This window comes from Mus musculus, chromosome 13 (genome assembly GCF_000001635.26).
Source record: "Mus musculus strain C57BL/6J chromosome 13, GRCm38.p6 C57BL/6J".
In the NCBI taxonomy this organism is placed as follows: domain Eukaryota; kingdom Metazoa; phylum Chordata; class Mammalia; order Rodentia; family Muridae; genus Mus; species Mus musculus.
In genome coordinates this window covers 41248836-41276577 of record NC_000079.6, presented here as the reverse complement: position 1 = coordinate 41276577, position 27742 = coordinate 41248836, and the positions used below count along the sequence as shown (strand labels likewise).

Here is a 27742-nt window from a genome sequence, read left to right as displayed (position 1 = left end):
TACTTGTTTTCATTTTCATTTATTCTGTGCAGTTTAAAGAGGCAGTTAAAACATACAACCCATGGAAGCTTTAGATATTCTAAGACAGGAACACCATTCATTTGCATCTCTCTCGTCTGTATTTTACATCTTGTCATACACAGGTACTATTAACACACACAGTTCCAATTCCTCACAAAGGACCTGTCAAGCAGCAAGATGATCATGCATCGCGGCACAAGACAGAAAGGCTCCTGTAAACCACAGTAGCAGTATCTGGCGAATGGTTATGCATAGAACTGGCGTGGAGCTTAATGCTAGGAAGTCCTCAACAGGTAGCGTGTGTGCTAACAAATGGAGATGCAGCTTCTACTGATACAGGATAAAATGGAACTTGTTAGAAGTTTCAAACTCTGGGACACTTTAACAGAAGACAATACAAGGTTCCTTAATTCTATATTCTATAACCCAGTGCCATTCTACAGTCACCTGAGCATATCTCCATGCTCTGAGGACTGCTTATTGGCTTTATGAAGTCAATTTCAAATATAAAAGCACTTAGTTTACCAGCTGAGATCTGCAGTTATACTGGCTACCAGTCACAGTCAGACACCTTCTGAGAAAAACTGATGGTAAAAAAAGATTGCACTGTGGACTCAGAATAGTATCACAGATTATGAGAAACACAGACTACTTCGAATCATGTTTTAGATGTCAGTACATACTTATCCTAAACTTTTAGCAAAATGCCACTTTGAAATGGTTTTTAAGCCTAATCTAAAGAAAGGGGTCAAGATGTCGACGGCTAACCAGTATCTACTTCCACTGTGAGAATCCATTCAGCTCAAACGTGCTTAATGCCTCAGCTGTTATACAAATCTTTAATGCATTTGGCATTTAAATCTGAGCCATGCTATCACATGGGCAATTTGAAAACACATACACACGCATGCGCACATGAACACACGCATGTGCACATACACACATACATCTTTAGGAAGGGTTGGCCAAGAAGGAACTGCAGCAATCTACCAAGAAGTCCTCAAGAATCTACAATCCTCAGAGATGATAGCATTATTTCTGGAAGGGTGCAGGCAAGACTCTAGTATATGTATATTGTATCCTTAAACTTTAAAGTTAAGTACACCCCTTGCACCGAGAGCCTGAGAATACAGGTATGACTGTTATAACAGCTATAAAAGTCCTAAAACAAAACAACAGGAAACAAGACATAAATCCACAGCACATGAGGGACCCTGCAGAGAAAACACTTTCTCTTCCCTCTCTTGGCTGGGTAAAGGAGGCCAGGAAACCAATCTTACACAAAGGACTATGCCTTAGTCTCCTCATACTGGCATCCAAAATGTTTTTACTTAAGTTTTAAAACATGCCACGTATGAGCTATTACACCATAAGGTGTTATTTCTTGGGCCAAGCACAGTATTTATTACAGGTTTATAAGATATGCTGGAAACATAAATACCAATAAATAATGCCCTTTATGTAGTTTCACAGGAATTAGTTTGGGTCTTGTTATAGATTGGTTGGGGACAGTTACATCTGTCATCATTCTTTAATACTGATACAACAGAGAGCTCACCTGCTGCTTAAAGTTTTTCCTATTGGCATCTAACCCTTAGATATCCACCACAAAACATTAGCAACAATGAAAGCTTGAAGCTCAAAACATTAGATTATGAAAAAAAAAATCTAATGTAAACATCTTCCCGGTATCAAGATGCCTTGGGTCATCTTGACCGGTTTTAAAATATTTAGTTAGTATAAAAAAATATTAAATGCTAAAGATCAATGCTAGGAACAATGTCACTGCTTTGTGCCTTCTAGTCATGCCCCCATAAAGAACACAGAATGACTGTACCCCACTCTCAAGCTATTGGGGATCTCCCCAGAAAATGTATAGCCGAAGGTTGGCTTCTGTAACTTCCCTGCTAGTGTATTCAAGGGGCTGCGCTGTCTACATCTTCAGGAACTCACCTTGGGCAGTGCCAGTAGACGATTAACAACCAGCCTCTGCCAGAGCGAAGGATGAGGTAACAACTGAGGTTAAACAGGGCTGTAAAGAACAAGGATGAGGAAGGAGCTTGGCCTTGAAGCTCATTTCCCGTATGGAGCAGACAACACTAGAAGGTTCATCAGTCTATCACTTCTCTAGTTAACAGTCCAAAGTTCGGGTAGAACAAACATGGACTCCTGGCAAGAGGCATTTTACACAGCCAAGCAGGTATTTTCAACCAGTACTTTCTCAAGCCCTAGTACTCTTGAGGTCTTGTCGATGAATTGCTGTTCGTGAAGTACTTTCTCCACAACAGAAGCCCAGAACATAAGTCCTCATATAAAGGAGGGACTGATAACATTCTCCATAAAGGAGAAGACAGCTCTTAGATTCCTAACTACAACGCTAAAACTTTTCCCCAATAGGTTTAACCTAAAAGTATTTCATAAAAAATAACTGTTAACACTGTAAGATTTATACTTAAATTCTCCAATAAATAACTGCTATCTTGAAAAGTAAATTTACATATTATCACTTTTACTTAATCTAAATAACCATCTATTAGGATGCACCATGTGTGTCTACGAAGAAAGCATCGCCCATTAAGCTATGGCATGTGCCTGGTATCACAGAAACATGTTTTATTTTGCATTTATTCCATGTTCTAAAGTATTTCTATCACGTAAATCTTGTGCCTCTGTAACAAATGTGTGAAATAAACTGGTTAAGCTCTAACTGTAACCTCAGTCCCCCCCTCCACATCACTTCTCAGATTAGCGGTAGGAATCTGTACCTTCCCACCCACGTCTAGAGCACTGGCCATGCAACATTTCCAGAAGGGCTGCTCGACACTGCCTTCTGTCTAATACCAGCAAACAGCTTTGGATAAAACCTTGGATGTCTTAATGGCAGTTCACTCTGTGATGCGGTCATAGGAGCCTCTCTCTGCTTTGAATTTTGTCAGATCAATTCTGAGGATTTTGGCAATTTCTCCTGCCTTTGACTGCCATCACTTGGCGTGAAGAATGGCAATTGCTTTGCAAGTGTCTCATTGACAAAATATAGCATGGCTTCGTCAACTTGTGGGTCTCTTCCTTTCTTAAGTCCTGTAAAGCATTTTGCTGTTTCTTTGCATGAAAATATAGACTTGTGATCATTTCTCCAGCCACAAATGTTGGCATCACTAATATCAAACATGTTCCAATGTTGTTTCCATGGTTTTCGACACATACAATAACCTTTCATTTCAATGCTGAGTCATAGCGCTGTCTTTTTAAAAACGTTTTTAAAATGCCAATTAAACCTGAAATATTTGATACCAACAATATACACATCAGCTGAGGTAATGACACTGTAACAAGCTGTGAAGTCATATATGCATGAGTTAGGATAATGACAAGACTATTACCTGGCTGACAGCAATGAGATACTTCCCAATTTCTGACGAGGCAAAATGTCAAGAAAAGGGTACATTTTAATGACTAATAACATGTTTTTTCAAGCCTAAAATGTTTACAGATTTATACCAGTGAAATTAAAAAAAAAAAAAAAGAAAGAAAGAAAGGATGAGTCCAGGAGCCAGCGAGTGAGTGTGTTAAAGAGACCTAGTGAAGCAAAATATCCAAGATGAAATCTGCAATGGCCCCATTTGGTTTAAATTCCCTTTATTTCTATATGGCTTACGTGTAAATCTTTTTTTTTTAAAACTGGATATAAATCCAATTGCAAATGTTCCTCGGTCACTTAGTAACTTTCAAAGCTAGGTCGCCACTAAGGACAGAGGCTCGTGACTGCCTTGGCCCACACTCTAAGACACTGCTTTGTCTGCTCAGTGGCCGGCGTCAACAGGTGGCCTTCTCTGGCGAGCAGATCTGATCTTCTGTGGTGAAGCCGAAGGGTCTTCTTCTGTTTCAGACCCTGAAGGCTGCTCATTATCTCCTTCCTGGGATCCTGTGTCTCCCACAAGCTCCCGAAGAAACTTGAATTTAGATAAAAATAGATGCCATACAAAATACCAACCTAGAGAAAGATAAAAAAAAAAAATGTTAAGACAATTATCACATTGTTTTCAACTCCGGACACTACAGTTTTCTGAAACGTCGATTGTATGCTACAGTATGCATTCGTACATCAAACGTAAGGACCTATGATGTGAATGGCATGAAGAGATTCTAGGATTATATAGGAGAACAACTTCCCACTTTCATGGAATTTAGAAACCAGCATTATAATAATGTGGGGGATGGTTGCACATAGACTCCTGGGGGATTGAGGCAGGTAGATGCCAAGTTCAAGGCTAGCCTGGGCTACATGTTAAGATTCCAATCGCCAATGCCAACCCTCTGTACACATATTTATGAGATTGGGACTAAGTAAGAGTACTCATTGTACTAAGATCAATTGTGAGAGTATCTATGTAGAAAAGAGATACCGTGACTAATGAGTAGACATACCCTAGCTCAGCTCTACTCAAGATGAGGCTGACTGAAAGGATGTTAGGCAGCATGAGTCAACTGTGCCACAGTGAAAAGAACGCAGTTGACTCCACGCGGCCAAAAGGTTTACAGCAGTGCTTCTCAGCCTTCCTAATGCTGCAACCCTTTAATGCAGGTCCTCATGTTGTGGTGACCCCAACAGTTATGACTGTACTGGCTGGTTTTGTGTGTCAACTTGACGCAGGCTGGAGTTATCATAGAGAAAGGAGGAAATGCCTCCGTGAGATCCAGCTGTAAGGCATTTTCTCAATTAGTGATCAAGAGGGGAGGGCCCCTTGTGGGTGGTGCCATCTCTGGGCTGGTCGTCTTGGGTTCTATAAGAAAGCAAGCTGAAGCCGGGCGGTGGTGGCGCACGCCTTTAATCCCAGCACTCGGGAGGCAGAGGCAGGCCGATTTCTGAGTTTGAGGCCAGCCTGGTCTACAAAGTGAGTTCCAGGACAGCCAGGGCTATACAGAGAAACCCTGTCTTGAAAAGAATCAAAAAAAAAAGAAAAAAAAAAAAGAAAAAGAAAGCAAGCTGAGCAAACCAGGGGAAGCAAGCCAGTAAGGTCCTCCATGGCTCTGCATCAGCTCCTGCTTCCTGACCTGCTTGAGTTCCAGTCCTGACTTCCTTTAGTGATGAACAGCAACATGGAAGTGTAAGCTGAATAAACCCATTCCTCCCCAACTTGCTTCTTGGTCATGCTGTTTGTACAGGAATAGAACCCCTGACTGAGACACTAACAATATTCTTGTTACTACTTTTTACACTTATTTTGCCACTGTAAACTGTAATGTGAATATTTTTGGAGACTTGAACCTCACCACTGTATGCCCCAAGCTTTAAAAGCAGAAGACATGCAATGTCAGGCGAGCCAGCCTCAGCACCAGTGTTTGCTTCACACTGCTGATTCAAAAAAGGCCAGCGGGCCACAGCATTTTCTGACGACATGAACTTCATGAAAACAGCCCAATGTCTCTTCCACCATGTTAAACTAGGCCACAATAACGGCTGCCATATAGAGGCAGCATTTACTTTGTCTTGTTCCTTACAGTCATTTATGAAAAAGCTCAGCACTCACTCTTTACTGCAAAAAGACCAACCTTGGACACTCGGCCCATTTCTTGGGTTTTGCCTTTTTTTAAGCCTGAATTCTGAATGTTAACTAGGGAACACCTTGAATATTTTTGGTCAACTATATGCATAAATGTCCCAGCTTTGTAAAATAATATTTTGATAATATTCCCAATTAACATGCTCTGTTTTCACCCAAAATTCTCTGCTGCATAGGTGGAGCTATTAGAGAAAGACCACCGGAAAGGGGGACCCCATTTCTGACCCAAAGCACAGAAAGCTGCACTTGAGGACTGGAGGAAGAGCCACCTAGGTGCCTGTCACTGACAAGGGTAACAGAAACCACTCACCTGACAGGAATTCAAATGCTAACAGGGCAGGGAAATCTGACGTAACTTTTGTTTTTTCAAATTATATTTTTATAGATATGATTCACATATCAAATTTGAAGTATACAATTTAATGGCTTCTGAAATATTCATAAAGTTGTATAATCAACACTCCTGAACTCCAGGGCAAGCGCACCAGCCGTAAAAGAATCCTCAAGTCATCCATGGTTGAAGAAGGACCTCTGCTGACAGAGAGCTTGTCTACCTGTATAAAGCCCTGGCTTTAGTCCCCAAAACCACAGAAAACCAGGCGTGGTGGTGCACACCTATAATCCCAGCACGTGCAAGTGGAAGCCGAAGGACCAGAGGCTGAAGGGTATTCTTGACTATACTGTGAGTCTGAGGTAGCCTGGGCTCCATGAGACTCTGTCTTCGAAAATAAACAAAAACAAAAAAACAAAACAGAAAAAGAATCCTGGTAGTTGGTAAGACTCCCCCAGCACTGCTGGAGGGGATGACTCACACCTTCCCCAGCACCTGAGATGCATAGGCAAGCAGATGTCTGTGTGTTCAAGGCCAGCCTGGGCTACATAATGAACTCCAGACCAACAAAGGCTACACAGTGAGACCCTGTCTGAAAAAGAGAGGAGGGTGGGGGAGAAAAAGAAGAAAAAAAGAAAAGGAGAAAATCTATAAGACAACAAGCTGAAAAGGAGAGCAGTTGCCAGAGACTTTCCATTCGTCCTCACCCACTCTTCCTCCCAAACTGCACTGCCAGTAACTCCAACAACATGGCAGAACGTTCCGGTGTCGGGCTAGAGTTCACACGGTAGCACTAGCCCAGCACATAGCAGCCATGCACCCTTCTCCTCCTGCTAGAAGTCACTAAGTGCGCTGTGTCACTGTGGATTTACCCACTGGGAGCATGGCACATAGATGGCCTCATTCCTTACACCTCTTTTCAAGGTCCATCCTTGTTGGTGGCTGCACTACCATACAGTCTCACCAGCGACGTGTGAGGTCCCACTTCGCCACGTCCTCACCGACACTCCATAACCTACAAGGTATGAAATGACTTACTGCAGTGGTGGCTCTGATTTTCATTAATCTTCATAAGTAATTAACAAGTTTCCAGTTTTTTTTAACTGTTATTTTTTTTGTTTGTTTTGCTTTTGAAAAATGTCTATCCAATTCTGCTGCTCAGTTTAAAGCTCAGAAGGTACTGTTGTTGTTTTGTTTTGTTTTTGTTCTTGTTTTAAATTCTTGTGCTGTAAGCACTCATGTGTCCTAGACAGTAGATGTCCTTCACCCTTCCATTCGGTGTCTTTTCACTATCTTGGCATGACTTCTGCAAAACATGCTTAACTCTGATGAAACCGTGTAAATCACTGCAACTTGGCTGCCTGGGCTTTTGAAGTCACACTGAGGAAATTACTGGCTAATCCAAGATGGTTAAGATTTACAACTGCCAGTGGTCTGAGAGTCCTATAGGTTTTAACACATTAAGTCTTTGACGGAGAAGTGGGTCCAAATTTACTCATTACTTTAAAAATATCAATTGGTCCCAGCTTACTCACTGGAAAGATGTTCTTCTTTTGGAAACCTGGTTAAAAACAATCATAAGGGCTGGAGAGATAGGTCAGCGGTTAAGAGCACTGTCTGCTCTTCCAGAAATCCTGAGTTCAAATTCCAGCAACTACATGGTCGCTCACAACCATCTGTAATGGAGATCTGATACCCTCTCTGGTGTGTCTGAAAATAGTGACAGCGTACTCATAAATTAAATAAATAAATAAATCTTTAAATAAACAAAGCCATAAATGACAGTTTTCTTCTGACTTTTAATTCCCTATATGCCCATCTTATGCTGACACACCATTTGAAGTACAAAGCCACTGTCTGTCCACCAACTTTGCTTTTGCTAAGACTGCTTGAACACTTGGGTCCCTTGAATTTCTAGGTGAGGTTGAGTCAGCTAGTCAGTGCACCAAGTCTGTGAATCAACATGGAGACGGCATTGGTTTTGTAACGCCATTCTACTCAACTGTCCCATGATGAGCACACATGGTTATATGTGCCCACACACACACACACACACGTATGTGCACACACCAAGTAGATCACAACTGTCTATAACTCCTGTTCCAGAGGATCTGACACCCTCATTCAGACATAGTTGCAGGCAAAAACCCAATTTACATAAAATACAAATAAATAAATTAAAAGATAAAGAATGAGGGAAGAGATAGACAACAAAAAGTCTTGGCCAAAAAAGCACTAGCATTTCCTCACGACAGTGGCATCCCCTGTGGGATGGTCAAGAGAAGGCAGCCCTAGGACAGCAAGCTACAAAAGGGTAGCAGCAGTCATCACAAGTTCTGGACATGAAAACACACTCTTGGATGAGACTCTCTTCCTCTCAGCTTGAACAACCCTGAGATTCAGTCCCGGGGGTTAGGGGTGGGGTGAGATGTAGTAGCATTCTGAAGGCTAGGGTTGCCATGGCTGCTGTATGGCACCCCCCATTTTCCCAAAATGGCCTGCTAACCCATGCAACCACTCACACTTCTGCCCACATCCAGACAAACTCACAAAACACGCCTCCGTCTCCCTCTGAGAAGTGGGGGAGGGTGAGCACGGGCTGGTGGGAGGGATTCAGAGAGTGACAGTGGTTCCCACAGAAGGACTGAGGGGAGGATCCTGTGCACACAGGGCTCTCTTGCTGGCAGCCAGAGAGGATGAACACTTGCTGTGCGGTGGCTGTGACAGGATAGGAAGGGCAAAGGAAAGGAGGCGTTGCAGGGCCACTGACAAAGCAGAAGGAGTCAACAAGTCTGGGTGTGAAATGAGGACATCCGTATAGAACTGGAATTTGGGGGACCAGGAAGAGAATGGAGGTGTCTGTAAATCAGTGTCTGATGCTTATAAGCAGTTTATTGAAAACTTTCAACAGTATAAACAAAAGATGATAATGAAAACTCAAACAGCTAAACAAAAATAACCACCCAAGACACTTACTTTAGAAAAAGAAAATCTATTATAAACCCCCAATGCACATATCCTAAGCAAAGCAGGTTTTAGCAAAGAAATCAAGAGCTACTGCAGTCCCAGAAAAAACTGCTAAGACACTACTCCAGAGATGTTAGTTAAACATAGGAAAAGAAACCACTAATTTTTCTTTTTAACATTGGGGACAAGTACTCTAAGGAAAAGCTTTGTACGCGTCAGCTACCAGCCAAAGTTTCACTCGATTTAAACTGCCCTGTCACACTGTCAGAAGCAACAGTGCTTTGATGGAGGAACCATAGCATCGTATCTGGCCTTACGACAAACCAACCCTAAGCAGAGCACTGCGTAGTTTGCCTAGTTCAACAAGGTGGCTTGTGGTTAAGTAACAGAGACTCTAAGACCCTAGGGAGAAGTTTCTTAAAAACTTACAAGGGTATCTGAGAGTCCCCCTGGTAGTTAGTTAACTTGATTAGTCCTCATGAACTAGTCATTCTCTTGGTGAAGCATGTTTACCTCAGCACTCCTGAGAAGAACTGGGTAGTTTCATAAACCTGAGGGGAATGGACAGATTAGCTTAGAGAAAGAGACTTGCTAAATGCCTCTTTATTAGGCAAGGATCCTAGGGCAGTCTCCACTACAGAAACTGCTCAACACACACACACACACACACACACACACACACACACACGCACACGCACACGCACACGCACACGCAAGTTTTGTTTGCTTATTTTTTGAGATAAGGTCTCACTTTGTAGCCCAGGCTGGCCTGGAACTTGAGGTGTAGTTCAGGCTGGCCTTACACTTGAGGCAATTCTGTGTACATGCCTCCCAAGTAAGGCACAGGCACACACTAACACATCCAGCTCACAGACAAATCTGCTAGCTAAAGTTTATCTAAAAAGCTGGACTTGGTGGTACCTATTATCATCCTTGGGAAGTGAGCTGGAAGCAGGAAGATAGAAAGTCCCAGGCTAGCCTGGGCTATACAAGACCCTGCATCAAAAAACAAAATAACAAAACCTTCCCCTATTCCTTTAAAATGTCAACACACGGGCTGGTGAGATGGCTCAGTGGGTAAGAGCACCCGACTATTCTTCTGAAGGTCCAGAGTTCAAATCCCAGCAACCACATGGTGGTTCATAACCATCTGTAACAAGATCTGACGCCCTCTTCTGGAGTGTCTGAAAACAGCTACAGTGTACTTACATATAATAAATAAATAAATCTTTAAAAAAAAAATGTCAACACACATTACCCATTAGTGAATGTCTACACTGCATGAGTCTCCAACCTACAGAACACAGCAACTACTTGGTGTGGAGGCCAAGGTCAGCCCATAAGAGGATGAGGGGGACATTTTTCCTGAGGTAAAGTTCACTGTAATCATAAAAGAGTTAAAAACGACCCAGTGTAATGACCCTACTTAAAGACACCTGATTGTAGCAGTTCCTAAATGGTAAGACTCAAACTGCGTATTTTTCACATCTGCTAGGGGTTCTCAGAAACTAGTCTTGAGGGATCATCCCACAGACCCCTAGTCAATCTTGTGTTGGAGTCCTCCAAAAGTCCCTCACTCACAAGGACCACAGAGACCACCATTGCTGCAAACCGCATGAGGATTTTACTAATCCAACATGTTAGGGACCCCCCTCAGCACGCAGGCAAGAGGAGAGACACTGAACAAAGAAAGAACACACTTTTTATACCTTGTAAAGGGCAGATTTAGGCAACAAAGCTAGCTGGCTTATTCTCATTGGTGTAGCAAGTAACCCTTTCAGACATTGGTTGGTTTGCATAGGGTGACTACCTTTGGCCTAGTGACTCACTTTACCTGCCTCCACGGTGAGTTATTATGATTTGGTCAGTAAAGCAGCAGTACATTTTCAACTTATGGGTCAGCTACTAACGTCACGGCTACTAACGTCACGAGGAATTCTAGCGATAAGGTCAGGATGATTTGTGGTTTTTCTCAGAATTCAGTGTGGGGTGGGGTAGGGAAATTACTCTGGGAACTGCTAATCTTGTTATGGTTATTTTTCTGAGAACAGTTCATTTTGTTTTGGCAGCTGTAGACTTAGACATTTTGACCACTATGTTTCTGAAAGTCCCTGCAAAGGGGGAAGGGGCTGGGTGGTCTTGAATTTATTTTGGATTCTACACTTGCAACTGTGCTTATTCATTTTTTTGTTTGGTTTTTAAGACAGGGTCACAATATGTAGCACCACCTGTCATATAGACCAGGCTACCGTCAAACTCAGAGATCCACCTGCCTCTGCCTCCAGAGCTGAGATTAAAGTGTGTGTCACCATGCCTAGCTATTACTTTTTTTGAAGCTCCATAGAGTACTCTAATGTGCATACAAGTTTGGAAAGCATAGAAATGGATGTCAAGATGTGACTCAATCCGTCTGGCCAAAGAAAAGGATAAAGGGGGATACACAGTTGAGTGCTTACAGGGAAGAAATGACAAGGAACTGCCTCAGAAGACTCCATTTCCAAAGAGGCACATTAGTATTAATGTAGACATGATGACTACATACGGAAGATATGCTGGTAGTTCTAGACACAAGCTAAAGTTATTTAGGAAGAAGGGACCTCAGCTGAGAAAAGTTACCACCAGACCTATGGGCAAGCCTATGGTACATTATCTTGATTGATAATTGATATGGAAGAGCCCACTCTTCGTGGGCAGTGCCATCCTTGAGTTGGGAGTCCTGGATTATCTAAGAAAGCAGCTGGGCAAGCCATGGGAGCAAACCAGTAAACAGCACTCCTCCATGGCCTCTGCATCAGCTCCTGCTTCCAGGTCTCTGCCCTGACTTCCCCAGATGACAACTACAGCTGTAAGCTAAAATAAACCTCCGCCCCGACAAGTTGCTTTTGGTCACAGTGTTTTATCACAGTAATAGAAACCTCACCTAAAACAGAAGACTATAAACCTGCCCAGAACTGGAGGCTATAGTCCACGGTCTAGCATGCATAAGGTCCTAATTTCAATATCTAACACCTCAATTAAAAAAAAAAATTTCCCCAAATACCCCCAAAGAGTTAGGTGATGTTATAGGAAGCCTGTGGATGTAATATGTGATATAATGGCCAGAGCTGTTTAAATGTCCCCTCCAAAACTCATGTATATGTTTGTGACATCTTAACAATAAAAAGAATTATGACATACTAAGAAATGAGTTATTGAGCCCAGAAGGAATACATGGAGAGATTTAAGTCTGTCTCTCCCTGCGCTTGCCCTTCCATCCCATAATGGCACAGAAAAGGCTCTTGCTAGGTATTAAGACCACAGTCCTCCACAACTATTCATTCAATAAACAACTATCATTCATGATTTACCTAGTGTGTGGGATTTTACTGTAACAGCAGAAAATGGATTAGGTAGACTGATTATGCTCTAGTTCAAGCTGTGCTGTGTCTGCTCGTTAGGACTGTTTAATCAGAATATGTTGAGAGCTCACACTCCTGTACACTCTGCATGTAAAGTTTCACCCTTCAGATACTATTACATATACAAACACACTAAATGGGACAAGGGTATGTATAAGGTGTGTGGGTTGTAACACAAGAGCCACCATAGACACAAAGGACATCAATGCCCAATGAGATTCCCAATGTCAACTTAGCCTCAGAGTAGAATGGCCTAGTCTGGACTCTGGGTTCTAGGAAAATCTCCAAGGTGTGTTTTGTGTATTGAGGGAACAGGAGGATGCAAGAAGAAAACACAACACTAAGACCCAGATGACTTTGTTTGTACTGAAAAGTATTTATCCCCTTAGACACTGCGGCATATGAGCTAGCTTGCAGAAGCACAGCTCACTCACCAAATCCTTCACACACACACAGAACAAACTTCTTGCTTACTCTTGTTCTATGAAAACGAGTATTGCACCATGTCCCAGTTTTCATTTAGAAAGAAAAACAGGAAGGAGAGAAAGGGAAGGAAAGAGAGAAATTCTATTTACATGTAATCAAACACCAAGGCTCACTAAGTTCTTCACAGCTTTTTAAAAGGTAGGTTTGGGCTTTGTTCCACCCTTAGACTGATAAGCAATGTAAGGCAGAAAAACAGGCTGGCAACAGAGGCCCTGGGTTCTGGGATAATGAAAGGTGACTTACTGTGTGCTGTAAATCTCAGCAACTGCCGGGAGGAAGCACACAGAAAAAGGGGAAGAGAGTCATGCTCTGGGTTAGGGTCCAAGGAAGAGGGTTCAGCACTGGAGGCCAGCAGAAAGCTGCACTGGGCGGGGCAGGAGGGGCAGGAGGGGCAGGAGGGGCAGGAGGGGCAGGAGGGGCAGGAGGGGCAGGAGGGGCGCCCAGAGTGTGAGCAAGTTATGCTTAAGATCTGGGCCAATAGCTAAAGAATGGAGAGGAAGCAGGGGATGGGAAAGTAACTTTTTGAGTAAGAACTTGGAAAAGCAGCCTTACATGCAAAGATCTGAAGCCACAGGGGTTAGTTGCCACCTTCCACCCCCTTTTAAGACAGGGTCTTGCTGGGCGTGGTGGCGCACGCCTTTAATCCCAGCACTTGGGAGGCAGAGGAAGGCTGATTTCTGAGTTCGGGGCCAGCCTGGTCTACAGAGTGAGTTCCAGGACAGCTAGGGCTACACAGAGAAACCCTGTCTCGAAAAACCAAAAATAAAATAAATAAATCTTTAAAAAAAAAAAAAAAAAAAAGACAGGGTCTTGCTACAGTAGCCCAGACTGGCCTCAAACTTTGAGATCCTCCCGCCTCAGCCTCCCCAGTTCTGGGATTGTAAACACAAACTACAGCAATTAAAGAGAGCCAGCAATCTAACTGTAGAGATCTCTCTTATGTGCTGTATGGATGCAGCACCTGTCAATAAAACACTGACTGGCCTAGAAGCTTAAGCAGAAAATAGAAGGTGGGACATCCGGTAGGGAGACTGAATAATGGTATGGGGGTAGCGGATTCACGTGGGAATATGGGAGGCAGACAGAAGCACGATGGGGAATGAGTAGAAGTAACCAATCACCTGGCAGAACTAAGATTAGAATAAATGGAATATTAAGTTATGATCTAACTGGGGAACCTGGCCAAGGTGTTTGTAAATATATTTTAAGTCTCAGAGTCATTATTCTGGGAGCTTGGGGCCAGGAAGAAAGACTCTCATTTTATAGCTAACTTAGCTGAAACAATGATTTAAGTATAGCAAGTTCTAGGGTTTTGTGGCAGAAGTGTGACGAGGCACTGTTTCAGGAAAAGCATCATCAAACTCATTGAACACACTACCACACAGTCCCCAGTGTGGCCCTGTGGAAGGGGATTAGGTGAGGGGATATGGTGCTCCTTAAAGAAGTATGCATGGTCATCCATGCCTGTTTTGAATAGTGTATTCTGGATTTTGTAGTTTCAGGTCTATTTGACTGACAGGATTGTTCAGTGTCTGTAAAAAGGCACCAGCAGTTTGGGCTGGATTCTGTAGTTAGTAAATAATCCAGTAGGAATCTTCAGCATTAATGCTAGCACTAGTCAGTTGATGACATTTTAAACCTTACATGTGCTCATGTGATAGTGTATTCCTCTAATCCCAGCAGTCAGGAAGCAGAGGCAGGTGGATCACTTTGAGTTTTGAGGTTTGCCTTGTTTGCATAAAGAGTTCCACACCAGACATAGCAGTAGCCTGGGTTCTGGTAGTACACACTTGCAAATCAATGTGCTCAGGCTGAACTAGCAGACACAACCTTGTCAACTTGGGAAGAAGAGAGCGTGTGACCCTAGATTAATACAACTCCTCTCCTCTTACCAACCTCGTACAACCTATGTCACCGTGAGTTTTGAATCAGCCCTAAAGCTTCAAATCTTGTGAGCTTGTCACTGCGACAAAGCACAGGGAAGTGCCACGTGATGGTTTATATATGATCGGCCCAGGGAGTGGCACTATTAGAAGGTGTGGTCCTGTTGGAACAGGGGTGTCACTGTGGGTATGGGCTATATATAAGACGCTCTTCCGGGTTTAGTGCAGAGTTCTATCAGACCTTCAAAGAAGATCTAATTCCAGTTCTGCACAAACTTTTTCACAAGATAGAAGTAGAAAGTACTCTACCCAACTCATTTTATGAAGCCACTATTACTCTGATACCTAAACCACAGAAAGATCCAACAAAGATAGAGAACTTCAGACCAATTTCTCTTATGAATATCGATGCAAAAATCCTCAATAAAATTCTCGCTAACCGAATCCAAGAACACATTAAAGCAATCATCCATCCTGACCAAGTAGGTTTTATTCCAGGGATGCAGGGATGGTTTAATATACGAAAATCCATCAATGTAATCCACTATATAAACAAACTCAAAGACAAAAACCACATGATCATCTCGTTAGATGCAGAAAAAGCATCTGACAAGATCCAACACCCATTCATGATAAAAGTTCTGGAAAGATCAGGAATTCAAGGCCCATACCTAAACTTGATAAAAGCAATCTACAGCAAACCAGGAGCCAACATCAAAGTAAATGGAGAGAAGCTGGAAGCAATCCCACTAAAATCAGGGACTAGACAAGGCTGCCCACTTTCTCCCTACCTTTTCAACATAGTACTTGAAGTATTAGCCAGAGCAATTCGACAACAAAAGGAGATCAAGGGGATACAAATTGGAAAGGAGGAAGTCAAAATATCACTTTTTGCAGATGATATGATAGTATATATAAGTGACCCTAAAAATTCCACCAGAGAACTCCTAAACCTGACAAACAGCTTCGGTGAAGTAGCTGGATATAAAATTAACTCAAACAAGTCAATGGCCTTTCTCTACACAAAGAATAAACAGGCTGAGAAAGAAATTAGGGAAACAACACCCTTCTCAATAGTCACAAATAATATAAAATATCTCGGAGTGACTCTAACTAAGGAAGTGAAAGATCTGTATGATAAAAACTTCAAGTCTCTGAAGAAAGAAATTAAAGAAGATCTCAGAAGATGGAAAGATCTCCCATGCTCATGGATTGGCAGGATCAACATTGTAAAAATGGCTATCTTGCCAAAAGCAATCTACAGATTCAATGCAATCCCCATCAAAATTCCAACTCAATTCTTCAACGAATTAGAAGGAGCAATTTGCAAATTCATCTGGAATAACAAAAAACCTAGGATAGCAAAAACTCTTCTCAAGGATAAAAGAACCTCTGGTGGAATCACCATGCCTGACCTAAAGCTTTACTACAGAGCAATTGTGGTAAAAACTGCATGGTACTGGTATAGAGACAGACAAGTAGACCAATGGAATAGAATTGAAGACCCAGAAATGAACCCACACACCTATGGTCACTTGATCTTCGACAAGGGAGCTAAAACCATCCAGTGGAAGAAAGACAGCATTTTCAACAATTGGTGCTGGCACAACTGGTTGTTATCATGTAGAAGAATGCGAATCGATTCATACTTATCTCCTTGTACTAAGGTCAAATCTAAATGGATCAAAGAACTTCACATAAAACCAGAGACACTGAAACTTATAGAGGAGAAAGTGGGGAAAAGCCTTGAAGATATGGGTACAGGGGAAAAATTCCTGAACAGAACAGCAATGGCTTGTGCTGTAAGATCGAGAATTGACAAATGGGACCTAATGAAACTCCAAAGTTTCTGCAAGGCAAAAGACACCGTCAATAAGACAAAGAGACCACCAACAGATTGGGAAAGGATCTTTACCTATCCTAAATCAGATAGGGGACTAATATCCAACATATATAAAGAACTCAAGAAGGTGGACTTCAGAAAATCAAATAACCCCATTAAAAAATGGGGCTCAGAACTGAACAAAGAATTCTCACCTGAGGAATACCGAATGGCAGAGAAGCACCTGAAAAAATGTTCAACATCCTTAATCATCAGGGAAATGCAAATCAAAACAACCCTGAGATTCCACCTCACACCAGTCAGAATGTCTAAGATCAAAAATTCAGGTGACAGCAGATGCTGGCGTGGATGTGGAGAAAGAGGAACACTCCTCCATTGTTGGTGGGATTGCAGGCTTGTACAACCACTCTGGAAATCCGTCTGGCGGTTCCTCAGAAAATTGGACATAGTACTACCGGAGGATCCAGCAATACCTCTCCTGGGCATATATCCAGAAGATGCCCCAACTGGTAAGAAGGACACATGCTCCACTATGTTCATAGCAGCCTTATTTATAATAACCAGAAGCTGGAAAGAACCCAGATGCCCCTCAACAGAGGAATGGATACAGAAAATGTGGTACATCTACACAATGGAGTACTACTCAGCTATTAAAAAGAATGAATTTATGAAATTCCTAGCCAAATGGATGGACCTGGAGGGCATCATCCTGAGTGAGGTAACACATTCACAAAGGAACTCACACAATATGTACTCAGTGATAAGTGGATATTAGCCCAAAACCTAGGATACCCAAGATATAAGATACAATTTCCTAAACACATGAAACTCAAGAAAAATGAAGACTGAAGTGTGGACACTATGCCCCTCCTTAGAAGTGGGAACAAAACGCCCTTGGAAGGAGTTACAGAGACAAAGTTTGGAGCTGAGATGAAAGGATGGACCATGTAGAGACTGCCTTATCCAGGGATCCACCCCATAATCAGCATCCAAACGCTGACACCATTGCATACACTAGCAAGATTTTATCTAAAGGACCCAGATGTAGCTGTCTCTTGTGAGACTATGCCGGGGCCTAGCAAACACAGAAGTGGATGCCCACAGTCAGCTAATGGATGGATCACAGGGCTCCCAATGGAGGAGCTAGAGAAAGTACCCAAGGAGCTAAAGGGATCTGCAACCCTATAGGTGGATCAACATTATGAACTAACCAGTACCCCGGAGCTCTTGACTCTAGCTGCATATGTATCAAAAGATGGCCTAGTCGGCCATCACTGGAAAGAGAGGCCCACTGGACACACAAACTTTATATGCCCCAGAACAGGGGAACGCCAGGGCCAAAAAGGGGGAGTGGGCGGGTAGGGGAGTGGGGGTGGGTGGGTATGGGGGACTTTTGGCATAGCATTGGAAATGTAAATGAGCTAAATACCTAATAAAAAATGGAAAGGAAAAAAAAAAAAAAGACGCTCTTCCTAGTTGCCTGCAAGCAGTATTCTGATAGCCTTCAGAGGAAGATGTAGAACTCTCAGCTCCTCCTGTACCATGCCTGCCTGGATGCTGCCATGCTCCCAACTTGATGATAATGGACTTGAACCTCTGAATCTGTAAACCAGCCCCAATTAAGTGTTGTCTTTATAAGAGCTGCCTTGGTCATAATGTCTGTTCATAGCAGTAAAACCCTAAGACATGCCACCACTGTTGCTAAGTCAACTACAACCTCAAAGCCACTGTCATTCCAACTCTACTATTGTCTCCTTGGCTAAAACTGTCATCAGCCCAACATAACCTCCCAACTGGTTTCCTGCCTCCCAGGTACAGCTCTATGAACCTGGAGAATCTCGAAGTTCCCATGAAACCTCTGAGTGCCTGCATCTGTGCCAAAGTCTTGATGCTCCTGTATCCACCCACCACCTCACCCCAGCTAAGGGGCTGAGAACTGATTCACTGATTCACTCTTTCATACATCTGTCAGGGCCTACTACGGTCCCAACATGATCATGCTGCAGGGTGTCTGTCCAATGACTATGACATCTGTGGAGAAGGGCAGAGGGGGGGGCCATCAGGTGCACATCAGGGAAGCTGCTATCTTTAGACGCTAGAGAGCCTTACTGGCAACTGAGAGGACAAAGGTGTCACTGAGATGGAAAAAGCTGTAGAAACGAGGTCTGAACTGTAGTCTCAGATGTGCTGTATTTGAAATGTTCATTGCACTCATGGCTCAAGATTGTGGATGACACAGGCTCCATGTCTCCCCGCCCCTCTACAAGTCAGGCAGAGGGGCTCAAACTCCCCACTCTCCCATCACATGCTGATGTTTCTGGTGACCAGTCCTCATCCTAAAGTAATCTAGGGCTCCGAGAGACACTTCCTAGGCATAAACCTTGGCTGTGAGAGGGTCCAGACTGCATGCCTCTGCTATCATATAATCTAGTCTAAGGGAACTGGGGTTTCAAGGGCTTTGTGACAAATCTATTTTTCCTGATAGCACAGAGATAAACTAGGGGGTGGGGGGAGGCTGGCAGGGTGGGAAGGGAGATCTGTTTGAAAGGAGGGTGATGAATGAACATTCATGGCACCTTGCTGAACCTCATCTGTGAGCAGATTGCATGTACTCACATTAACGGACCTTTCTAGACACCTGAAGTATATTTTTTGGTTTTTTTTGTTTTGTTTTGTTTAAGATTATTTATTTCATTTATATGAGTACATTGTAGCTGTTTTCAGACACACCAGAAGAGGGCATCGGATCCCATTACAGATAGTGTGAGCCACCATGTGGTTGCTGGGAATTGAACTCAGGACCTCTCAGTTAAGAGCAAGCAGCCAGTGCTCTTAACTGTTGAGCCATCTCTCCAGACCAGACATGTTTTTAAATGACTAAGCTGGATCCCTGTCCAGCTTGTGGCTTAAAGACAGAACCCAATTGTGGTTATCTCTGTACTTCAGAAATCACATCAGATATTTAGGTACGACACCTAGCCCACTGAGCAGGAAATAAGGAAGATAAACCCATCCTGCAGAGTCTATAGGAAACCAGAAGGGTGATTTCGGTGGAGCTCAGAGCTGGTGAGATTGTCAGATAATCAGTATTTTACATAATTAAGATTCTGCCATACATAGTGACCCAAGCCTTTAATCCAAACATATTGAAGGCAGAGGCAGGTGGGTATCTGAGAATTTCAAGGCAGCCGGGACTACAAAGTGAGACCCTGTCTTAATCAATCAATAAAAATATAACTGGTCCAGGTAGATAGAGACACCAAGACATTTCTGGTTTAGTAGGGATAGCCACTCAGAGAGAGACGCTGAGCTAGGAGCTCCAACAGTAACTCAGACCAAAGGGAATCCTTGCCTTTCATAGACGTTTAAGGGAGAGAGAGGGATCAGTCTGCAACCTAGTGAAGGTACAAGATAAAACAAGGTGTCCTCTGCTCAGGGGCAGTGTCTATGACCTATGACCTAAAGCCTTGGTGAAGGATGGCATCCCTGGGGACACAGATAGTGCTTTGTTAATTTGGATATCCATGACTCTCCACCAAATGTCCCTAAGTATCTAGTAAGTATATTTCACTGAACAGGAGTTACCAGTGAGGCAATCCTGGCTTATACCAGGATTAACACTTAACAATTATTATTGGAATTCAGTGATTAGCAGAGGGATTTTCCTTCATCCTTCAGATGAGGACCTACTATGCTAGGTGCCAGCCATTACCCTAGGATCTACAGACCGTGAACAATGCAACTTAAGTCTCCGACATCACGGTGCTCAGACTCTAACTGAAAATGTTAAGTAATAACCAGACTGCCATTGTTCCTACTAATCCTCTGAACAAACCGGATTGGAAATTAGTCACTTTTGCCTAATCTGCATGTCCTGAAGCCGAAGCTAAACTATACACCAGACCTTTCTTGAGAGCCACAAGTAAAGAGATGTCAAGAAATCAATATTAGAAAACAGCCCAGTCTCCAAAAGGCCAATTTCAACTGGCTTACCTCAGACAGACACACAGGCAAACACACACACACACACTCCTACGTACCACTGGAGTAAGCTGCTACTAACCAGTTTTTTCCCAAGTGTTCTGTCCTCTCCACCTTACAAGGCAATGAACAACCTGCTGTCTATACTTCCTGTCTAGAAAAACCAACATTTGTTGCTAATGTCATCATAAGATACTTTGTAGAATAAATACTTGATTCTAGAACAAAAAGTAAAGTTGATGAGGGAGCACCCACCACCACATCCACCACCACCACCACCACCACCTCGTCTGCTAGGCACACCACTGAACTACATTCTTCCAGCCCTCTGCTAAGTCTTTCTAAGGGAGCTGCACTGACTCACTGTCTCAGCGGGACAGGTCAGTCAGGAAGCCACACCATAGCCATACTTTAGATACTGGAAGATACCAGCAAGACCAGAATTGTAAATTCACTGGAGATTACAATCCCCCCAGCCTCCAGATGTAGTCTCTGGGGGTGAGGGACTTAGACAGAGATACAAACGGAGAAAAGAATCTCGTGGGGCCACCTCCGTAAAGCTTCTGGGTAGGAATGCACGTGACTGGCATGGGCTCCTGAGACTCCTAAGCACACTGTTTCCATCACCTCAAGCGGGGCTGAGTTCTCCAGTGCAGGTGCCTAAATCCACCCTTAATAAATGATCAGTCATTTTTAAAAATATATTTAAAAAAAAGCCTCGTATGGATGGAAAGAGATGAGGGACTTCATAAGGTAGCCGGTGTGAACTAAAGCCAACAAAGATGACCCCCTGTGCAGGAATGCAGGTGAGACCCTGGACTTGAACCCCCGGTGGCCATCTGTTCACATACACACAGACTGAATGTCTAGCTTCAGACAAACCAGGATATTTCTTATGAACGACCCTCCTAGCCCAGAACTTGGGCTCTTTGTGATTCCCAACTATATGGCTCTGACCAGCTTACAGAGCTGCTGTCATGTGGAACTGGTCTTAGCCCTCAGATCCAACTGCCATGGACCTGTGGTAGCTTCAAAGCCAGGACTTGTGTTTTTCAGGATAGATTCTCTAAAAGCTCATTAAGCCTTTCTATTTCAGAGAATCTCCACACTCGATATTGACTTAATCTCACCATAAACTTAAAAGCAGAGAGGGGTATGCCAGTTAGACACAAAATACATTCAAGAAACACAGAAAAAAGGTAGAGAAGAGAAAAAACAACTGGCTAAAGTCTACTCTCACAGGAGGTAAATTTATAATATCCAAGTAGGAAATAAGAGAATTCCACAAATGTTGATACTCTCAAAGAATAGATCTCTACATTAACAACAGAGGGTGTGCGTCAAATAGACACTAAGTTCTTACCAAATCACTGTGCATGGGTAAGCCTACAGCTAACAGAGAACCCATGGGTGCTGTTGCTTTCTTGGGTTGGTTGTTTGCTTGAAACAGGTCTCTCTATGTGTAGCCCTGGCTGTCCTGGAACTCACTCTTTGGACCAGGCTGGCCTCGAACTCAGAGCTCCACCTGCCTCTGCCTCCCAAGTGCTGAGATTAAAGGCATGCGCTTCCACACAGCCAGTTAAAAACCTATTGTTTTAATTACCTCACCCTTAAATATGAACATATGAAAGACATCTAGAGCAAAGCTCTCTCTAGATGTCCAAGAAAAGAGTCCAGGGTAAAAGCCTGGGCTCAATGCCCAGTAGTGAAGGCGAAAATAAATAAATAAATAAATAAATAACCAGAGCAAGGGGAATAGGAAATCAGGAAATGATCACTTCTCTAGAAGAAAATACTCCAAAAATGATGGGGGGGGGGGGCGGTTTCTCAGTTGGGTGTGTCCAGAAAAAAATGAATGAAGTCAAAAGGAAGCAAGGCACGTCCTGACATTTCAGTACACCAGTGATGTGAAGGCTATGGGGAGGCACCTGGATCAAGAAACCGAGCAAAGAGGGAAACCAAGTCACCCGCGCAGAGAGGGAAATGGAGCTGCATGGAACTTCTCAAGATTAGCCCTAGAAGCTGGAAAAAAAAAAAAAAAAAAAAAGCAATCATTTTAAAACTCTAGCTAAAAGCAATTTGCAATCTCAGATATACTCAGCATATTGATCAAATATCAGGGCTGAAAATCAAGACTTTTTAAACTTGTAGCTCAAAACACTTTTTTTTTCTATGTATCTTTTCTTAGAAAGCTCGTGCCTACAAAGGAAGAAAGTATAAGACAAGGAGGAGAGATCCCGGACAGGCCAACAGAGAAAGCAGTGCTTACTGTGTGAGGACCCACGGCTGCTGAGGAGGAAACATGGCTTTGGGGATGGTGGGAGCAAGCGATGGACTGAACAGATGGGAACTATTTCTCCTGCCTGTGTAGATTCTGGAGGTACACACAGGAAGGCAATTCTAGGGCTTAGGGATGCAGCTCACGGGTAGGGCACTGGCCTGGAGTGTGTTACAACCCCCAGCTAACCGAGTGTCACAATTATAGAATCAGTTGTAGCAATGAAGGGCATCAAGCCATACACAAGTAAATAAGTCTAGGATAGAAATATAACACAGGCCAAAGGAACTTTGGCTTTTAAAACGTTGAAAAACTGAACAAAGTATTTTATTAAAATGACCTGGGTAGCTGGGGGCGGAGCGGGGGTGGGGGTGGCACACTCCTTTAATCCTAGCATTTGGAAGGCAGAGGACAGTGGATCTCTATGAGTTTGAGGGCAACCTGGTCTACAGAGTGAGAGTTCCGGGACAGTCCAGGCTATACAGTGAGACCTTGTTTGGGGGGTGGGGGTGTGTTGGGGGGGAGGGGAATGATTGTCAGCCACTGGGGACATGAAAGTGCTTCTCAGCAGAAACCTCCATTAGAAAGGGCTATGATCACTCATTCAGTAAGATGGAAGCCACCCATGTTACCCACGGCGACAACAGGCAGCTTCAGTGACTGATATAGGCAGGACACACTTTAAGAAAAAAAGCCAATATATACAGAAGGAAACCCTCCCTAGGAAATTTGAAATTTAGAATTCACTGTGTGAAACAGCTTGTCAGCATTCTCCAGCAAGCTCCATTTTGATACCTTGGGGCCGACTTGGTGACAGATTACAATCCAGTGTCCAGTGAGCACTAAACAAAAAGCTGCCAGAATTGGGTGAGATCAGAAAACAGGAGACCTGGCCCAATGGGCAGAGACTGCAGAGCTGAACTCTCTGTGTTGGTTTAACAAAATCTGCTAAATAAGACCGGGTGTGGTAGCGCACGCCTTTAATTCCAGTCCTTTGGGAGGCAGAGGCAGGCGAATTTCTGAGTTCGAAGCCAGCCTGGTCTACAGAGTGAGTTCCAGGACAGCCAGGGCTACACAGAGAAACCCTGTCTCGAAAAAAACCAAAAAAAAAAAAAAAGTTGGTAAGAAAAAATGTGTTTATACTTTTTTTTTTTTTTTGAAAATTATCAAAGCATTAACTAGTTTCTCAAAAGAGTCAATGACCACAGAAAGGTAAGAATTATTTAAGGGCATATGCCTGAATCACTCAGCTATAGGCTGTCCTCCAGCATGTATTACAGATCCTAATTCCCAATGTGACTGTCTGGAAAGGACATAAGGTCACAAGGGCCAGGGCCCTGACCCAGTGACTGGTATCAGGTACACACTGCGGGAAGACCCTATGAAAGTACCAGGAGGTGACGGCCATCTACACGCCAAGGAGATGCCCTTAAAGCCCTTCACGCCTCCAGCACTGTGAGAGTAAATAGCTGAGGGAGAAGCAAGGCAGTCTGGGATTCTGCAATGGAGCCCCCAGCAAACTAACACGGCACCCCAGGTCCCAGGTCAGGTCTGCCCCTTCCCCCTCCTCTTCAACCTTCAGCCACCTTCTAGTCAGAACAAAAGGGCTGCCCTACCCTGTCATTAGTTTCCCAACAAGGAACAGTATTTGGACTACGTGATAAAGCTGTTAGTTTTAAAGGTATCAGACCTTGCCTCTCGCTCAGGTTTCCTGAAGCTAATGACACTTAGAAAAACTAGCAAAACTAAGCAGCCCGCCGGCCAGTGAAAGGTAAGAAAGCAACCAGGGACTTAAAATGTCTCAGAGCAAGTTTGATAAGTGTTGTGTCCAAGATGTAGTATGGCTTGTATGTCACACTCTCACACTCTCATTCCGAGTAGAAAGGGTGACACACGCCTTTACCCCTGTGTCCAACTAACGCTCAAGGGTTTGTTTATTCTTATTTCAAGGCCCTTGAGCTGGGGGCGTGGATTGCCTAGCCTGCAGGAAGCTTGAAGTTCCATCCTAGCATTGAATAAACTGGGTGTAGCCCTCTATGGATCAGCAACTCAAGATCCTCCGCCTCCTCCATACAGCAAGTTCAATGCCAACCTGGTGGGGCTCCCACCTCAAAAAAAAAAATGCAAACAACAATTAATGATATCACCCTTTTCACACATTAGAAACTGGGGAGATGTTATTTCATTTTTTTATGTCATGAAAAAAAAAAGAGAAAAAATTGGCCATCGTATTTCAGGGTTTCTCTGTATAACCCTGGCTGTCCTGGAACTCACTCTGTAGACCAGGCTGGCCTTGAACTCAGAAATCCTCCTGCCTTTGCCTCCCAAGTGCTGGGATTAAAGGCGTGCGCCACCACAGCTGGGCAAAACTGGCCATCTTTAATCCTAGGGTTTGGAAGGCTGAGGCAGTTGGACCTCCATGAGTTCAAGAACAGCCTGGTCTACATGGTGAACTCCAGGCCAGCCAAGGCTACGTAGTGAGACCCCGATTTTAAAAAGGATTCTTTAGATCTAGAACCACTAGAATTAGCCAAAAATGTTAGAGTTGGGACTAGCTCTGTATGTAGTTCAACATGTGCTGAGCATATGTGAAGCCTTCGGTTCAGTCAGCATTACTGACAAAATTTAAATACACATATAGGTGTCTAAATATGTAAGTGCATATCTTTCCAAATATAGCTACTGGACTGAGCATTAACTATGTAAGAATAAGCTTTACAGTATTTATAAAATTTTAACCCAATACTCCATCACTTCAAACCCATACTTGGTCTTCTAAATACCAGTGCTTACTGTCATTTATTTGAAATACTCTCCAAACTCTCACAATTGTTCAGTCTCCTGGCTGAGACCTGTGGTTATCAGCTATGTGCATAACGAATTAAGAGGGATGGAAAACACGCCATGAGAACAGTTTAACGTTCCTTCCCTCCTGGGAAGAGAAGTACACAGCAGCAGACCAAACAGCCCCAGGACAGCAGAACCAAGATAAGGTTCCCTGACCCTGGAAGTTTATTACCGCCAGTGGTGTTTTTTTTTTTTTTTTTTTTTTTTTTTTTTTTTTTTGGCTCTGCCCATTATCAAGTAGGCTGGGAATTTGGTTAAAGCCTGAACTTGGAAGTAAACAAACAGCTTCACGTGCGCTGGAAACCCAAAAGGTGATGAAATCTCTCACTAGGTTCAGAACATCCAAATAAAAAGATGAAACCGATCACTGCTCCTTCGAATACAGGCCACGGTGAAAGATCTGGGTAGGCTGTGGCATTATGGCAACCAAGGACAAACCTGCCGGGGAAGCAGAAACGTGCTTCTACCTCGAGTCAGGATGCCAGACCTGAAGGTTCGCTGAGCCTGAAGGTTCGTGATGCCCGGGCGACCTGCCCTGAGCAAGAGGCATGACTCCTCTAAACTCGGTCTTGGGAGCCCGGTGGCCACCGAGACCACCGAGGTGATCACCGTGGACACTTGTCCACGCGAGCTTTCCCGACCGCCCCCGGCGTTACCCCCCACTCACCGCACACCATCAGCAACAGGACGATCAGCAGCGTGGCCACGAACACCAGCAGGGTCAGCCCCACGTTGTGCCACATTTTGAGAGCTGGGGGGTGGGCGCGGGCTCAGCGGCGGGCGGCAGAGCGGCGGGGCGGCATGGACCGCGGGTGCCCGAGGGCAGCGCCCCCAGGGGGCGGAACTTGGCGGTGCGGGGGCGGGCCGCGACGGGACCGGCCCTCAGACCTGCCCCCGGCCGGGGCGACCGAGTCGCTGGTGGAGCGGGCCTTGGGACGCCACTACCGCCTCCTCATCGCTCCGGGGAGCCGGAGCCACGGCGAGCGGAGAGGCCGGCGACGGACGGACGCGCTGCCATGGCGGACGTCGAGGCGGGGAAAGAGTGATCTGGAGGTGGCGCGGCGAACGCCAGGCCCTGGCTGCAGCTCACTCGAGGTCCCCCTCCTCCCTCGGAGACGCCAGATGTCAACCACTCCCCGAGGCCGCTGCAGCTGCTCCTCCGCTCCCCGCCCCCTCCCCCGCGGTAGCTCATCACCAAGCACCCACTCCGCAGCGACTCAGCCGCTGCGCGAGGCCTGCTGGGTAATGTAGTGCAAAGATCGGCGAGAGCTCCAGGTCTCCGCCCAGCAACGAACTACCACTCCCAGGAGTCAACGCTGCTCCGGCTTCTCCTTGCTCTCCTTTCCCGTCCCCTGTGCCTTTGGTGTTCTTGAGCCGCCACCTCCAACTTAGAGACTGCTGATTCTTGTTCTCAAGACTGTGCGTCGGACTGTCTCCCTGCCGAGGTGCCAGTTACATTTCAGCCGTTAATTCAAATACAAAATTGGTTTTAGTGAGCAAAAGGGAAAAGAGGATGGCTGTTGCCTGAAAAACAGGTTGTACTTGAACCCAACCTATTGCTCCCGGCAAAGGTTAGTTACTTGTGAGGAAATAAGTCCCCTGACGTCAGAATCTGGAAAGCCTTCCCCCTCCCCCAGCAACAGATGTTGTGTTGTGTTTTCACAGATAGTACGCTTCAGAAGTAACTGGTGAGTGACTTAGAGACATCTGTGCTCTTAATTCACCTACCTGTTTAGCAAGTTTCGTTCTGTTGTCTCCTTTAATTCAAGCAACATCTGGCCAACAGCCAAAGGTTTTGCCACATTTGCTTGAACTAACTTCTGAAAAACAAGGTATTTATCTCAAGTCCTTTTTTTCTATTTGAAATTAAAACTCCCAGTTCTGCCACATCTGTTAACGCAAGAGGTGATCAGCCCTTTCCTCCCTGAGAAATCAAGGCTTTCGCCTTCCACTGCAACTCTGTGCTAGCCATTCCCAGATGCCCTACTGTGTAAACTGCTTTCCAGCTAAGACGCAGCATAAAAATACATCAAGGCATTACTGGCTTTGCGCAAGATTTAATATACAGTTCCTGTGGAGAGAGTTGAGCTCGATGCAATAAATTTAGAAATCAACTTATTCATTTTTAGCAGATGATCCAACTCAC

The 27742-nt window shown here is 44.2% G+C and overlaps 1 protein-coding gene across 1 annotated transcript; it reads right to left on the bottom strand.

Annotated features, from left to right (window-relative positions):
- Nucleotides 1-26734, bottom strand: Smim13 (small integral membrane protein 13). The gene is made up of 2 exons (NM_001135577.2): nt 26264-26734; nt 1-4012 (listed from the first exon to the last, which is right to left on the bottom strand). The coding sequence occupies exons 1-2, from the start codon at nt 26337-26339 to the stop codon at nt 3822-3824; spliced, it is 267 nt and encodes an 88-aa protein (NP_001129049.1). The 5' UTR covers nt 26340-26734; the 3' UTR covers nt 1-3821.
- Between the last annotated feature and the right edge of the window lie 1008 nt (nt 26735-27742).

Excerpts from the sequence above, each read along its gene's own strand:
- Smim13 (NM_001135577.2), bottom strand. The coding sequence starts at position 26,339 with ATGTGGCACAACGTGGGGCTGACCCTGCTGGTGTTCGTGGCCACGCTG. Across the intron at positions 4,013-26,263 it reads CCTGTTGCTGATGGTGTGCG|GTTGGTATTTTGTATGGCAT; the intron begins GTGAGTGGGGGG and ends ATCTTTCTCTAG.